Source organism: Bombyx mandarina, chromosome 16, assembly GCF_030267445.1.
Source record: "Bombyx mandarina strain Sakado chromosome 16, ASM3026744v2".
Lineage (NCBI taxonomy): Eukaryota > Metazoa > Arthropoda > Insecta > Lepidoptera > Bombycidae > Bombyx > Bombyx mandarina.
In genome coordinates, this window is record NC_143222.1 from 5,686,422 (window position 1) to 5,702,433 (window position 16,012).

Below are 16,012 nucleotides of genomic sequence, written 5' to 3' on the forward strand. Positions count from 1 at the left end.
ACATTATTTATAAAGAGTGGAGGTCTTATTGGTTAATATTTCTCCGTTTCTTCGCTCCACTGCCTTGCTCCGCTCCGGTGGACAGGCAGCCTTACGAGGCTAAAAATAATAAATCAATTTGTCTGTTAAATATTTATTTTAAATAAAAGTCACCTGCGCTCTAATCAGTTTAATTAATATGCGACAATAAATTAGTAGAGATTTTAATTATATTTCTGATTCAGGAAATGGAGACATTATGATGCATTTTAAGATAGTAGAGTTGTGCTTGCGACTCTAGCTCTTGCAGAGATTTCACAACAGGCGCCATTTGACTGACATGGTCCTGAAAAGAAAAGTATATTTTAGCATTATCTGTTATTTCCCATGATTTTACTAATTATTGTCCGAACGCGACATCGCGAACGAGGTTATTTATTAATTTGAAATTAACTAGTTTTTAATAAACATATTTTAACTCACTTGGTATCCGGAACCAGCTTGTTTTCTTTTTTCACCGTAAACTACTTTACCGTCAAACTCATTGGATGGGACTTTCATATCTGTCTCGACTTGCTGTATCGTGATATTTAGGTGATCTTCAATATCCGCCAGGTACTGTTTGAAACAGAAAACACACTTATATAAGAATTTTTGTTTTAACGATTTTTAGTATGACCTTTTCAGTCACTCACTCCCGCCAATGTACTACATATGTCGTAATATTTTATTTCACATTTATATATTTAAAAAAATTGAATGTACAATGACTATAGATATTACTTTTATATAACAGATCTTAATTTTATTAAAAACATGTAATCACACAAGGCTACATAGCAATATGTTCTATGATTGTTACGTCTTAAATGCAATCTTTACCGTTTTTATTATGCGCTAAATCGTCTTACATAAAATTCTCACCTGAGGTTCATTGTACCACATGCAGCATCCCTTAGGTTTGTCGTCAATCAGATTAGTGTTCCAGCAGTTCCGTCCGCGAGATGAACACCACTCGCCATGATACCATACCTTCATAATGTTTAACAAAAACTCAAGTTAGATATTTTGTGTTGTTAAAAGATCTCTACTTAGATTTTGCAAGTTTAAAAATGCATATTCGTATTTTTAATTTAGTCGTAAAATTATATTTTCGAAGTCGTGATATATATCATATGACGCCCGGTATATTATGTTACTCCTATCGAGCTATGCCACTATGCTGTACTAAACATGTATTCACACGAAAGACTTCAGCGAAAAATATAATTTGCTTTCTTTTTTATTGTAAACCGTATTGTGAGCCCGCACGGGTAGGTATAACCATACTCTGCTTAAGAAAAGGGTCGTTCTAGGTCCATTTTTTAATTAAAGACGAAATCCAAAAATTGCGATATGGGTCTCTATAATTCTAATGGTGCGATGGGTCATGATCATTCTCCTGCCCTTCTCCCAGTCACCTGGGGTCGGCGCAACATGTTTTCTCCTTCCATACTCCTCTATCTTATACCATTTCTTCGCTCACTCCCCTCTTACATATATCGTCTTTCACGCAATCCATCAATTTCTTCTTAGTTCTACCTCTTCCTCTATATCCTTCCACACTCACAGTTAACATTCTCTTACCAACCTCATTTTCATTTCGTCTCATCGCATGGTACATACCATCACACTTTCTCTAACATATTTTTTTTATGTTAGTGTATTAAATAATATTGTATTTTACTATTCATGGATCTAATTTCTACATAATTCAATGTAAATTTGTCTAGAAAATCATCTTCTTATCCCACTAGGCGGGGTCGGCGCTCCCGTCAAGCCTGTCATGCATATGTACGACATCTCGGCAATCACGCTCTTCTCACGTACATCTTTTTTAGGATTGAGGGATTACTGGTGGCCCGGAGGCTTTTCCGGTTTCATCAGGACAGACGGGCGAGAAAAGGCTCAGCCAGGAGAGATGGGATTTGCTAACAGCTGCCCGAGCACCTCCGACAACTCAAGAGCAGCTGCTTCGCGAATGAATCTAGTACCGGATCGGAATCGCGACTCGCTGAGAAGATCCGGCGGGAAACTCACGAGCTCGACGTGTACGGTTACTGGGGTTCACACATATCCTCTTTCGCACAGTCACACACACCAAGGACGCGCACAAAATTTTCTCCTTCACAAAAGATCCTCACCTTTTCGGGTACGGTGGAGACGAGACTGATGGCCAGGCCCATGCGTTCCGCGCGACCGACGCGCCCGATGCGATGTACGTAGTTGGACTTTTCGTCGGGAAGCGTTATGTTGATCACTAAAAACGTTAATACTATTAGTGAACATTACATTCATAGTTCGTATACTGAAATAGTTCATGTATACTAAATAAAAACAGCTCTCGGCTCCCTTGATTTAAGTGGTTACCGGAGTCCAAATATATTTCTTCTTCATCGTTCCCTCACTGCTGAGTATCGCGATCACATGTGACTTTCCTTCACAATTTTCAATCTTGTATAATAGACCTCAAATATTTTAAAGCATGCGTACGGTAAGAAATCTAATTAAAAATTAAACCTTAAAAGTATTTTTTTAACCGCCTTCAAAAAGGAAGGAGGTTCTCAAGTCGACAGGGTTTTTTTTATGTTTGATACCTCATAACTTTTGACTGGGTGAATCGATTTAGATGACTCTTTTTTTAAAAAGCTGACGCTTCCCGTGTGGTCCCATTTCAATTTAATCCAATTCTGATAATGGTTTCTATGAGAAAACCATATAAGTCTTAAATTTGCATTAAGTACATGGGCGATAAATATAGATGAATAACTCAATATCACGCCAACCGATTTCGATGATTATTGTTTTTAGTGTATATTAATTTGTTTGTTTTTTCTATTTGAAGTCGGTTTTTGTTAAAGCATGTCTATTTTGTTGTTAAAAATATATTTAAATATTTATTTATTTATTGCGACTACACTGATGCGTTCGGAATTGCAAGTCATAATGTTGCATTTTCCCAACGTTACTCAAGAAAGGACATAGTTTTTAGAGACGCAGGAAAACTCATGGTTTATTTAAAAAAGTTTTTTCATGTGTTGTCGTTTAGCGGGTAGTTGATGCGATTGCTTCAGTGAACCAACGGACACGGCTAAAATCGAAAATACAATTCGATTTCTAAAGTATAAGTACTGTTTAATAACGACCAGTGAAAGGCTATTTGGTTTAAGCGACATTCATCTTTGTAATTAAAGGTGCGTTTTATTTGGTATTAACATCAACAGTTCGATGTTTTTAATTGAACTTCAATTAAGATTACTCCACGCAAAATCTGATTTGTGATATTTTTTCCAATTTTAAACTTTAAATAACCTACTCTCCTGTAAAGTTGCGAAATGTTGCGCTTAAACCAAATAGCCTTTCGCCCCTCGATGTAATCTGATGTGTTTTTTGTGCGCGCATGCGTGGTACGATTCAAAAGTCGATACTAGCGGCGTCTCATCGCCACTCACCATACCCAATCCTGTGGACCGAATGGTAAACAGTCGACATCGCCCTTAACACGTCATTTCAGATCCTCTCAATCCACTAAAGGTGCTTTTAGGTACCTCAAGCACCGGTCATCGTTCTCACCGAACCCATCACTTGCGGCGAAGGGCTCGAGGAGTAAATTAACCCATAGACACAGCCCACTGAGTTTCTCGCCGGATCTTCTCAGTGGGTCACGTTTCCGATCCGGTGGTAGATTCTGGGAAGCACTGCTCTTGCTAGGGCCAGTGTTAACAACACTCCCGGTTTGAGCCCCGTTAGCTCACCTATTCGCCCGGTTACGCTGACATAGCCTCTCAAGGCTATCAGCTTAGGTAAGACAAAAAAAAAGCTACTCACTGAAAGGCAGGCCCGAGATGTCGATGCCGCGAGCAGCGACGTCGGTGCAAATCAAAAACTTCACTTGGCTGTTCTTGAATATCTCCAAATTGTCTTTGCGCTCCTTTGGTTTTCGGTCGCCGTGCAGGCAAACACAGGACAGCTCATTGCCGAACGTTTTGAAGTACCGCTCGAGGTTGTCGCAATCCAGTTTAGTGCGGCAGAATATTATGGCCCTAAGAAAACAAAGCAAATCATAGTTAAATTAATTTTTCATTATAAAATAAATGGTTATTATTCTATTATTTTCTCATTTAGATAGATAAGGAAACATCTATCTTCCAGTTCAGACTTCCACTGCTGGGCATAGATCTCCCCCAAGCTTCGCCACAACGATCGATCTTGCGCTCTCTGCTTCCAGCGAATACCCGCGACCGCGAAATGTATATATAAATCATTACCGACCTCAATGTAACGATATTTGTTTCGCTTTTGAGACGAAAGAAGGGGCGAGAAATTAACATTTTGACAAAGCTTTGAAATTTAAGCAAACTTTACTTCTATATATTAATAGGTGAAGCAAAAACTTCGTACCCCTTTTTACGAAAATTGCACAGACGGAGGAATATGAAACTTCCCACACTTATATAGAAGGAGTGCAAAATATTAATATTTTTTTAAATTATGCATAAAATATACATAAAATCAATGAAGAAAAAAAAAACATTACACACACTACCATGTATTTAACAGACGTATGCATACTATTTGTTTATTGTCAAACTTTTCTTATTGCTTATAGTCTGAGGTCAAGATGAGAATAGATTAAATATTGTTTGTCTTTATCAATATTTGTCTTAATGTGTAGTATTGGCGAAATCTGTAATTATAGAAGTATAATAAATAGTCTTTGAATTTATTGGTTGTAGGACCGCTTGTGAGTCCGCACGGGTAGGTACCACCGCCCCGCCCATTTCTGCAGAAATAGTTTCGGTTTGAAGGGCGGGGCAGCCGTTGTAACTATACTGAGACCTTAGAACTTATATCTCAAGAGGGGTGGTGCATTTACGTTGTAGATGTCTATGGGCTCCAGTTACCACTTAACACCTGGTGGGCTGTGAGCTCGTCCACCCATCTAAGCAATAAAAAAATTAATGAGAATGAGAATCTTAATAGTGTACAAACTTACAATTTCAATTAATTATAATCGAATTTCGACTACAGGGGAACCAATAGTAATTTTAAATAACCCGTAACTTACCGGTCCATTTTGTGTTCCCTGATGGCGCGCACACAGTATTCTCCCTTCAGTATCTTAACAGCTTCAGACAATGTTTCGGGCGTTGTGTTGCCGCTTCGAATGTTGTCCTTAGCGTGCACACCGTCGGTCTGCACGTGCCTGAGAGAGGAAAACTTTAACTAATAACTCATCCACGTGTCTGCATTGATTTAGAAATGTTGGACCGAGAATCGTTATAAGGGCTGCGTTTTCGTAACGAGGGTAGAAAACGTCACGTAACGAAAAAGCGTTACGGTCGCGGAATACCGACATTTTCCTTTTCTATATTCATGCCAACCGTTTCGCTCGTCTGTTAAAATCTCTAAGTATAGATATAAGTACTCAACATCAATACCTTTTTTTTATCTAAGCATTTATAATAATTTCTTCTTCTATATCGTTCCATCACTGCTGAGGATCGCGACCACATGTGACGTTTAATATAATAATTTATTATAATAATTTACCATTCAGTATTTTATAAGTACGAAATTTCTAGAAATAAGAATCAATTACAGACGCGTACCACTCCGGGCATAATAATTTTAAATTATTGAGCGTTATTCACTTAGCGGTCTAAGGCCTAGTCGAGTAAGCTGCAGTGTAATAGAACAAAGTTTAAAGCGGTACTATGAACTAACTTGCGCAGGGTTTGCCAGGAGCTGTCCTTTTGCGGGTCTACGTTCACAACAACATGGTGTACGGTCTCAGGAACTGCGTCTTCCCCTTTCAAATCGACCCAAGTCGGAAAGTGCATTAATTTTTCCTGTCAAAAAATAAAAAACATATTTCTAAATGAGTGGTTAAGCGATTCTAAAATCTGTTAGGTGTAAAGTGATTGCTGGAATACACAAATTTCCGTCGCTCATTTCGACCAAAGTCGCTATTAATGAATAATAACATTCAATATAATAAGAGAACATGAGAATGATAACAAACATCTTCACTACATAGTATAAAGCAAAGTCGCTTTCTCTGTCCCTATATCTGTCGTCCCTATGTGTGCTTTAATCTTTAAAACTACGCAACGGATTTTAATGCGTTTTTTTTTTAATAGATAGAGTGATTGAAGAGGAAGGTTAATATGTATAATAACATCCATTAAATAGTGGAGAAATCAATAATAAATTACAGTTTCCGAAACGAAGCGAGGGCGGGTCGCTAGTAGTCTAATAAGTTATGTTATAGCGTTGTATATAAATTATTAATACGCCTCTTTGGGCTTCAGTAACAACTCAACACCAGAAGGGCAAAAGACTTTCCACAAATCTAAGCAAAAATTTAGATACCGCTATCCTACCCTCAAAGAGGAATATAAGATTGCTTGCAAAAAATGGTTCGATAATGGTACCGACACAGCGTACTCACCACACGCCCGACGCCAGTAAATGTTATTACATAAAAAAATACATGTAAAATATTAAATGTTATTTTACATATATATTTTAACAAAAACCTAGGTTTGAATTTGATTTTTCCTATCTGATGAAAAATTTGAAACTTTTTGGATTAATCAATTATAAAACTCACAGCCATTTTCTTGACTTCGAATGCGTGCAGGGTTGCCGAACACACAACCATCTGCAGTCTCCGTCCATCGGATGTTATCTTCGGGATCTGACGATGGAGGCGTTCAATCAGTTCTCCGTAACCCGCTTTCAGGAGACCATCAGCCTCGTCCAAGACAAAGAAACGGCAATGTGTCAGTGATAAGTATCCTGTTTAAAAATGACATTAATATTAACTACATCAACTAATTAAATGAAGCTGGTTTTTTTTTCTTTTTTTTTTCTTTTTGGACCCAACACCAAGTGTTATTTGCCACTTTCAAAAAAGCTGAATTAACAATGTACAAATACTGATGGTACACTGACCTCCTTGGATAAGGTCTTCCAAGCGTCCCGGCGTCCCAACGACGACATCCACCCCACAGTTCAACTGGTTAATTTGATCTTTAACATTTATACCTCCAACAACCAGCAGCTCCCGAATTTTGGGATTTTCTAAATACTTCTTGAATTTCGTAAATTGTGTACAGGTCTGCTCCGCTAATTCTCTGGACGGCTGGTAAACAGTAAAAATGAAAATTACTTGACATTTTTATCATATTACGCTATGTTATCCGGTAACAGAAGGCTGGACTGACGAGTTGCTCGCCATTTGGACACGGATGGATGAGCTCACAACCCACCTGGTGTTAAGTGGTTACTGAAGTCCATAGATATCTACAACGTAAATGCGCCCCACACCTTGAGATATAAGTGCTAAGGTCTCAATATAGTTACAACGGCTGCCCTGCCCTTCAAACCGAAACGCATTACTGCTTCACGGCAAAAATAGACAGGGTGGTGGTACCTACCCGTGCGGACTCACAAGAGGTCCTACCACCAGTAAAGTTTTTTCAAGACTATAATTTGCTTACGGTTTACCTTAACAGTTAGACAGCAGGTTAGCTCTGCCCCTGGCATTGCTGACGTCTATGGACGATGGTAACCACTCACCATCACGCGGGCTATGTGCTCGTCAGCCTCTAAGGGCAATAAAATAAGAAACACGACTTTTTATTGTCATTATATTGTTTCCAATGCTTCGATTACATATTTCACAATTTTCATGGTTAAGTTGCATCAATACTTTCTATTTCCGATTCATTATCTACGTGACTCTTCATGTTTTTACAATGTTGTTCACAAATGAGTGAAATGTTTAATGGTCGTCCATTTATTTATTTATTTATTTATACATGACATGAACATATTTTGCTGAAAGAAGCACGGTTAGTTTATAATTGAGCTTCCTGAATTCGTCATGAGTGCAGTAAGAGTTTGCTAATTAAAAATAAACCTAAACTCACCTCAATAATAATAGCCTGTGGTGCATTATTCACTGGTTTAATATCTGTTGAAGCTACAGCGGCTATAACATTCTGCTTGACGTTTTCTTTGGGTGCTTGACTGATTGCTATGTATCCGTTTGGTGGTGGGTACTACAAAAGATAGTTATTATTGATATTTTAGAAATTGCATTTTGATGGTTGCATCACTGATACTTTGACTGTTAATACTAGAGCTCCATATGGTTTAGTGATTTTCCTATACTCTTCATTCAGGATACCACCAACACACTCTTTATGGACTAATTAATTATATTCTAACTACATAATTCAACTATTCACATGATTACCTTAAATGGTGTGGCACCAAAGTTAAAACTCATCTCAGCATTTTTCAAGACAACTGCAGGGAAGTAACAGTCTGACTTTCTAGATGAATCAAGACTGAAAGCCACACCCAAGTCTTCTCCGTTTTTAGAGTATCGAATTTCACCATTATTTAAATTCAGGAAACAGCCTTGCAAAAAAAAAATCAAATTTATTGAATATGTAAAAAATGCAGTAGACATTTATTGTAGATGTAGATAAAGAAGCCATTCTCTGCAACCTCAAGCCCCAAATTCATATTTAAAGTATTTTCTTATCATATCTTATGAATGCCAACCTAGTTCACCTGGAAGTGAGTTTCCCAGACCCAGTTTAGTGACCACTTCAAAGACAGAGATTATTAAGCACAGTATTCAGTCATTTCAGAGCAGTAAAGAAGTATTCGAGTGGTTGCCTGTGTATCTTAAAGGGGCCTTCACAAAATTATGTCTAAGGGCTCCAGTAACCACTTTTCATCAGATGGACCGTCAACTTGTCCATCACTTTAGAGCAAATAAAAAAAATCTTTTATACCAATCCAAGATCCAAGATCAATAAATCTGACCATTATATGATTGTAGGCTAAATCTTATATTATGCTTAATCTTATTTATATATTTTTATTTTATATAAAATCATTTAAATTTATTTGAATATTAAATATTGTATAACCTATATTTATAATAGTAAAAAAAAATTTTTGAATAAATCTATCAAAACAATATTGGCCTATTTGTGTTAATGTTAACAATTTTTTTTTATATTGCGTATGACTTAAGTGTCGGTTATGTTATGATTTTATTGATAAAATCAAAACACTTTTCTTGTTTCAACTTAAAGCATGAAGGCGGTCATTACTTGAATGGTATTAAAATTTATAGTCTCAATTATCAACGCTAAGTATAACAATGTGAAAGTGTTTTCAGAGATATTTTTCTTAGACTGTACAAAAAAATAGATATCATTTATTAAAAGTACAGTAAATGTTGGAGTATCATGTCACAAGTTAATATTTTTAAGGCAATGGCACCAATTTTATTTATGGCACCGGTGAAGTCATTGCCTTAAAAATGATGAAATTTTAAATAAATTGTTAAAAAATAACTATAGTGAATATTTAAAATCACATTTTATTTTTAAATCAATGCCTATTGGTATGGCATAAAAAGTATGAAAGACTGTATTTTATTATTATTATCAGAATCATTAAAAATTTTATGAAAATATTTGAAATTCATGCTTAATCTTACCAATTACATCATTCATCCCATAAGCCTCGCCATAATCATCAAATTGCTTACAATTTGATTTCTTGCCTGTACCACCAAATCCATAGCCTAGCCTGTCAGTTCCAAGATCCAGCTTTGCCTGAAAACAATTAGTTTGATTAACTCTTTTGCAGTAGTTTCATAATCAAGTAGATTAGTCAATGCAAATTTATTTATACAAAAAAAAATATTTTTCCTATACCAGAGCTTATAAAAATGAATAACGTAAATATTGAAACATGTGATCTAAGTCTCAATTGTATACTATAGAATATTAGCAATCCCCCTTTTAAACCAGAAAGTATTATTGTTCCACAAGGCTGACAAGACACTAACTATACTTCAATAATTTCTTTAGCATTGATGTGTTAACATCTAAAAACAATAAGTTACAGTGAAAAAAGCTGTATTTCTTCTATAATGACATTCCTGTCCTAAATGAACTTGTATTAAAATAATTTCTATATTATAAATTGTACCTTTAAGGCAATTTTCTTCTATCAGTGTGAGAACAGCTAAGGTACTCATTAGGATAGCAATGTTTAAGCCCAGCAAAAAAGGCATGGCAGCATAATGTTGGTTCATGGTCACATTTAAAAGTATCTAGATTTGAGATGCTCCTTTCATGCTGGTCATGACTACACTTACTATATATTACATAGTAAATTGCTTAATAATATTTTTTGTTATTGCATAGATTGGTGGACAAGTTCACACCCCAGCATATAAAATAAATAGACCATTTAAAATGTTCTAGAAGTCATAGAATACTAAACTTTTGAATAAAGGCAAATGTGAAGACTAATTCTGAGATTGTCTATAAGTAATTGAGTTGAAATGCAAAATATATTCATTGGTTAAACCCCTTGAACAGTTCAGCTTAAAAATAAACTTTTAAAATTAAGTACATAACCAAAGCACATTGAAAATGTGGCCACGATAACTCAGTGATTTTTCACCTTGTTTATTAAGCAGACCAACTCACAAAGTCCCCATATTAACTGTTTCAAATAGCTCCATTGTGGTTAGTTTAAATAGAAATTTAATTTTGTACGGATTGAATTTAATTTACGTAAAATGATTTACTTTGAAAATAAGTTATGTCCCTTACCGCTTGTGTAGACCAGCCGACACGGCATAAGCCCTCATCAGTGACAGTGGCTTCAAAGTAATATGCACCTTTCGTATGAAGACCTTTGGTGGCCCTACACCCGTGCCAGTCTTTTTGATTTCTGGATTGACACCGTAACCCGTCGGGAGTAACAGCCAGTGCGTCAGTGCGATCGAAAAATGACATGGTACACTCAGAAGACGTTTGTGTTATTACTTTACCGGTTTTTCCTTCCTGCATATCTTTCAAGGTTTCCCAGACAATCTGCAATATAGGTAAACAGAATGCTCCTGTCTTTCCACTGCCAGTTTCGGCTGCCATAAGTACATCTCCACCGCCTAAGATTAGGGGAATAGCTTCGGCTTGGACATCAGTGGGTAGAGTCCAATCCATTTCTTCAATAGCTTTGCCTATTTCAGGCAGCACACCAAATTCTTCGAAAGCAGTCATCTTTTAAAGAATTATGCTATTTTAAATAGTGTTTTCAGTTTTATTCAGCGTACGGTATGTATGTGCACAGATGGGTACCGGTGACCATAGCATAGATAATATCACAATATAGTAGAAGTGTCACTTTATGGTTTTAAATTTTATGAAATGGAAGTATAGACTTTTCAGTACTATCTCTCAAAATGATGCTGTATTTATATTGGATATCGACAGATCCTCGCGACGAGGGCAGCACAACATTGGCGTGTTGCTCTGGATTCGATGAGCAACGTGCCAATGTAGGTTTCTCGTTGCGGTCTGCACTGCACTGCGCCATCGGTTCCCTTTCGACAATTTTGTGCGAATATCGGTCGAAACATCCGTGGGCAGTGAGCATTTGTGTGAGCCATAAGGTGAGGTATCCGCGGCTATGGCCCACCCAGTCCACGAGAATCGGGGAGACCACCTCGACGGTATGGAAGCAAGCCGACGGGTCCACCAAATGACGAGACCACGCCTCCGTCACGGAGCGCTGAGATTGGAGCCTCCGCGCTCAAATTACTCCTTCACCAGGACCCCCTTTCCCCCTAGAGCGAAAGTCACTACGCCACCTATAGTCAGCAACGAACGCCTCCACCTCCAGGTCCCATGGTGGCGCTCCGACGAGCAGGCACGCCACCTCGTAGGAGACAGTGTGGTATACTCGAATTGCGCTGAACACGATCGCGCGTTGAGGTCGTCGCAACGCGACTACGTCCTCGCGGGTGAGCACGGCACCAAACGGGAGCGCCGTAAAGTGCCTCGACCGCACCACCCCCAACGGCATGTACTTGCTTGAGTATTTTTTTTATAAAATTAAGTAGAACATCTATCTTCCCTTATCATTGACCGAGATACCCCACTATACAGTGTGACCAGTGTGACAGTGTCACAATCACAAGTGTTGATAACACCTAATGTCATACGTCACATTATTATTTAAAAAATTTAATACATAAATAGTATTACATACCTAGTACATTACACTAGTACAACTATTAAGAATACATAAAAGGGTAGGGCTCAAATGAAGAGCATATCCAACAGTAAAAGTAAAGCAAAAAAAAAGTTGTTTTAAAAATGAAAAGGATTGTTATTTATGATGTTTAAGTCGTCAGTACTGGAACTCTTGGAGGTTTGCGGGACAATATTATGAAACAGGTTATTTCTTAAATTTTAAGTGTATTATCTATGATCACATTGCATAATGGAATCGGAATGTTTAAAGGATAAAATTTATAATGTTCCGTCAAAGCTGTCACTCGTTGGTAAAATATTAATATACACAACGGGCGGTTTAGCCATTGGTGTCAGCATCGTTTGTATACCTTTTGTGTCTCCAGCAGCAAGGAAAATTTGTTTGCCTTATGTACCTGCAACAACAGAACAGTTACTAGGAGTAACGAAGGCATTAAAGGGCAGAAGAGGCAGACTAATAGATATTGGATCTGGTGATGGAAGAATAGTAATAACAGCAGCCAAAATGGGTTTTAAAGCAGATGGAGTAGAACTAAATCCATTCCTTGTTTATTACTCGCGAATATCAGCCTTATTGAATCAAAAATATTATGATACAAAGTTTTATCATTGTGATTTATGGAAATTCAACCTCAAACCTTACAATAATGTTGTAATATTTGGTGTGGAGCAAATGATGCACGATATAGAAAATAAAATTTTAGATGAAACGCAAGAGTGCACAGTAGTGGTCGCGTGTCGATTCCCATTACCAACAATGGTGCCTGTAGAAACTATTGGACATGGTGTAGACACTGTTTGGAAATATGAAGTAAAAATCAGTTAAGTTGCAACAAAAACAATTTATTTACTTAGATATACAAAATAATAAACAGTTTTTATTTTAGAATCGACCACTTCTTTTTCTTCCTGTGTATTTAGTGTCAGGTTTTGTAATTTTGCCCTGTTTCCTTCTTCGTTCTTTCTTCTCCAAAATCCAGTCTTTTGAGTTCTTTATAGGTTTTCCTCTTATCCCTTTTGTAGCTTCTCTTTTAGCATATTTAACTTGAAGACTGTCTGGTTCTTCAGTACCTGTAATACAAATTTTTATTTTATTATATAAAAAAGTGAGTCTCATCATTTTTTATAGCATCACACTATAGTATTATTTTAATGTGATATAATTTTATGATATAGACAGCATTACCTAAAGCCTGAGGTAAAGGACCAACGCCACCAGTCATTAAAACTAAAAAGAACTTCTTTGCTTTGGCAGAATTTGGATAGTCAATTACAACTCCTCCATAAAAGCCAGCTTTCATTGCCTGTGTCGTTAGGAGTTCTAATTGCTTTTCATTCTCAGGGTAAAATTGGAAGACAGCTCGAGCAGACCTTGACTGAAAATAATAATAATTGAGTTTTTGTATTGAATAATAAATAATACCGTTTTCATAGTTAACTTACCAAACTTGAATATAAAGTGGTGAAGAATTTGTTTAGTCTTTTCACTGGATTATGAGTTTTCTTATCAGCATTAAATAACCATTGTATAGCTGATACGGATACTGCTCCATCAAAGCAACCTGCTCTAAACGGGACACCTTCACCCATATCAGCCAGAACTAAACCACCTTCAGTGTCTCTCTCTACAGCAACATCTACAACATAGACATATTATATATAGTGTAATTTAAGAACCAAAATACTTTTTTGGGCTTTAGGAAACAAGGATATATATCGAGAGGTGAAAGGCTATTCTGTTTATGTGACATTACAGATGCTATTTATTTGGTATTAGTATCTATATTTCAATGTTTTTAGTTGAACATCAATTATGTTTACTACATTCAAATAGCTGAAAAAGTTGTTTTATTATGATTAATTTTCCTAAATTTAAAGTTAAAATGGCTCTTCTATAAAATTACAAAAATGTCACTTCAACCAAATAGCCTTTCTATATATCCAATATCCTTTTGGGTTTTAATTTTGTCAGGTTATAATTTGTTCTCTTTCAGTTATTAACAATCTTTATAAGTAGTGAAAACTGAGAAAAAATACAACACCTAAGGTACAAGTCTAATGTGTCTTATTATGTGTCCAATTAAGTCTAGTATGGACTAGGCTACTTTCTGTGGCCAGATAACAAATATTTATTACCAAGCATTGAAGATGATATGTCCATCCCAATCCACATATGTCCATTTTCTTCTAGCACTGTACCAGATAATCCTGAACCACATCCAATATCCAACAACAAGCAAGATGAATCTTCCGGTAATAGAAGTAATTCTAAGCATCTCTCAGTCATTTGTCCTTGAATTTCTATGATCCTGGAGCTAAAATAATCAAACAATTTTTTCTTAACAAGAGTTAATAAAAAAAGGAAAGACATATTTTTGGAATTAGCATTCAGATTGTTCATAATCCAGATCTCACAAATAGTTAGGTTTTTCCTGGATTGTACAATAAACCCCATGCTCAAATGAATTTGGCAAATATTGTCCAACTAGTATCATTAACATTGTAGTACAAGACAATCCTTCTTAGCATTTCTACATTTATCGCTTCCTACCTATTCTAGTAACCTTGAGGAGTTATTCCAGATTCACTGAATTAGTAGGTGAGCTCACCAGTTAAGACGTTAACACTAGGGTTAGTGTTAGTATAAGTTCTAGGGTTAGCAAGAGCAGTGCTTTGCAGAATCTACCACCGGATCAGAAACGCAACCCACTGAGAAGATCTGGCAAGAAACTCGGTGGGCTATGTCTGTGGGTTAATTTTGTCGCCGAGCCCTTCGTCGTGAGCGACGGATTCGTCGAAAAACAGGTTCCTATTGTTTTTACTTGAAGTTTGAAAATATATTTAGTTGCTGTTTAAATATAACACATTACTGTAGTCAATAAGTAACAGGGACCATTTAATTAACATTAGATGGGTTAATTGCCTGCAATAATGGTTTCTATTGTAAACTTTATACAGCACTTTACTATTTTAAAATGTAGTATTAAGCCCCCCGAATGCCCACACTAATGAAACTGTAAGACGTTAGACATGGGACAGTTGTGGATTTTTGTGGTTGTGCTCATTCACCACTATCGCCCACTTACATTTTATTTTGCGTTACAACAATTCAGTGACATTTCCATTTGTGCCACCATTAGCAAAAAGGTTAGTATTCGCAATACCTTGTTACTTTTACTTACGTACTTTTGTGTATACTTTCTAGCCTCTTCATCATTATAAAACTAAAACAAAAATAATTCGAATAACAATAGTGCTTTTTTGTTCAAATTTGAAACAATATATTTTACATTAGCTTATACTCACAACTTCAGGCGGTGCCTGGTGTTCTGGTCTTTTTGACATCTCTTACATCAATATAAGGATCACTTTCAAATCAATCAAATTTAAATGAACCTAGTGTTTATTAAGTATCTACGTATGTGCTCGTTATTAAAATGATTTTATGAACTAGGAAGTATGTAGCTTTTTATAATAATAAGTGTATTATCTACTTATCTACGGCTTGCTCCACAGACTTCTCTATATTTATTATTGAGTCATTTTACCACTTTTACTATGTAGCATTTGACGTTGTCACTTGTCAGTTCTATCTTCTTAGTGAGGTAACCTGCTTAAAAATATCGTTTAATGTGAATGAATCGATACGGACTTGAAACATATTATAATGTGAATTTTTAAAATCATCAGGCGAATCCCTGTTCCATTATTATTTTTTCTTTCGTAAATTTAAAGAGCAAAATAAGACAAATACATAATTTAACAAAAATATTGCATTTATTCAGTTGAGCTATCAGAACTGTTATTAGTATTGTCATCTTCATCACTGCTGTCAGCACTCCGAGATATTATTAATTAATTTTCAATAATATTGTCTATTCTCA

The 16,012-nt window shown here is 36.2% G+C and overlaps 3 protein-coding genes across 5 annotated transcripts; 1 reads left to right on the plus strand and 2 right to left on the minus strand.

Annotated features, from left to right (window-relative positions):
• Positions 1-117: 117 nt before the first annotated feature.
• On the minus strand, positions 118-11,314 carry Ddx1 (ATP-dependent RNA helicase Ddx1). Its single transcript, XM_089733717.1, has 13 exons — positions 10,683-11,314; positions 9,554-9,671; positions 8,288-8,454; positions 7,959-8,090; positions 6,979-7,168; positions 6,635-6,822; positions 5,746-5,870; positions 5,087-5,224; positions 3,847-4,061; positions 2,163-2,278; positions 904-1,011; positions 463-597; positions 118-325 (listed from the first exon to the last, which is right to left on the minus strand). Exons 1-13 carry the CDS (start codon positions 11,130-11,132, stop codon positions 221-223), a joined length of 2,187 nt encoding a protein of 728 aa, XP_089589843.1. The 5' UTR covers positions 11,133-11,314; the 3' UTR covers positions 118-220.
• Positions 11,315-12,117: 803 nt separating this feature from the next.
• LOC149501283 (ATP synthase subunit C lysine N-methyltransferase) lies at positions 12,118-13,021 on the plus strand. Its single transcript, XM_089733728.1, has one exon. It carries the CDS (start codon positions 12,358-12,360, stop codon positions 12,952-12,954), a length of 597 nt encoding a protein of 198 aa, XP_089589854.1. The 5' UTR covers positions 12,118-12,357; the 3' UTR covers positions 12,955-13,021.
• LOC149501284 (18S rRNA (guanine-N(7))-methyltransferase) lies at positions 12,951-15,794 on the minus strand. 3 transcript variants are annotated; one of them, XM_089733724.1, is made up of 6 exons: positions 15,435-15,794; positions 15,315-15,352; positions 14,265-14,443; positions 13,572-13,765; positions 13,315-13,504; positions 12,951-13,199 (listed from the first exon to the last, which is right to left on the minus strand). In XM_089733724.1, exons 1-6 carry the CDS (start codon positions 15,471-15,473, stop codon positions 13,012-13,014), a joined length of 828 nt encoding a protein of 275 aa, XP_089589850.1. In that variant the 5' UTR covers positions 15,474-15,794; the 3' UTR covers positions 12,951-13,011. The 3 variants fall into 3 exon arrangements, with proteins under 3 accessions (XP_089589850.1, XP_089589851.1, XP_089589852.1); XM_089733725.1 differs by having other exon boundaries at positions 15,311-15,352; positions 15,435-15,664; XM_089733726.1 differs by lacking the exon at positions 15,315-15,352 and having other exon boundaries at positions 15,435-15,628.
• Between the last annotated feature and the right edge of the window lie 218 nt (positions 15,795-16,012).

What these genes read in the sequence shown, in the direction of transcription:
- LOC149501284 (XM_089733724.1), bottom strand. Translation starts at nt 15,473, where the DNA reads ATGTCAAAAAGACCAGAACACCAGGCACCGCCTGAAGTT. An exon ending in GCTAGAAAGTATACACAAAA is followed by an intron (nt 14,444 to 15,314) that starts GTACGTAAGTAA and finishes TGATTATTTTAG; the next exon opens with CTCCAGGATCATAGAAATTC. An exon ending in CCACTTTATATTCAAGTTTG is followed by an intron (nt 13,505 to 13,571) that starts GTAAGTTAACTA and finishes TATTATTTTCAG; the next exon opens with TCAAGGTCTGCTCGAGCTGT.
- Ddx1 (XM_089733717.1), bottom strand. Translation starts at nt 11,132, where the DNA reads ATGACTGCTTTCGAAGAATTTGGTGTGCTGCCTGAAATAGGCAAAGCT. An exon ending in AGGGAACACAAAATGGACCG is followed by an intron (nt 4,062 to 5,086) that starts GTAAGTTACGGG and finishes TTGTTTTCTTAG; the next exon opens with GGCCATAATATTCTGCCGCA. An exon ending in TGTGGTACAATGAACCTCAG is followed by an intron (nt 598 to 903) that starts GTGAGAATTTTA and finishes TGTTTCAAACAG; the next exon opens with TACCTGGCGGATATTGAAGA.
- LOC149501283 (XM_089733728.1), top strand. Translation starts at nt 12,358, where the DNA reads ATGGAATCGGAATGTTTAAAGGATAAAATTTATAATGTTCCGTCAAAG.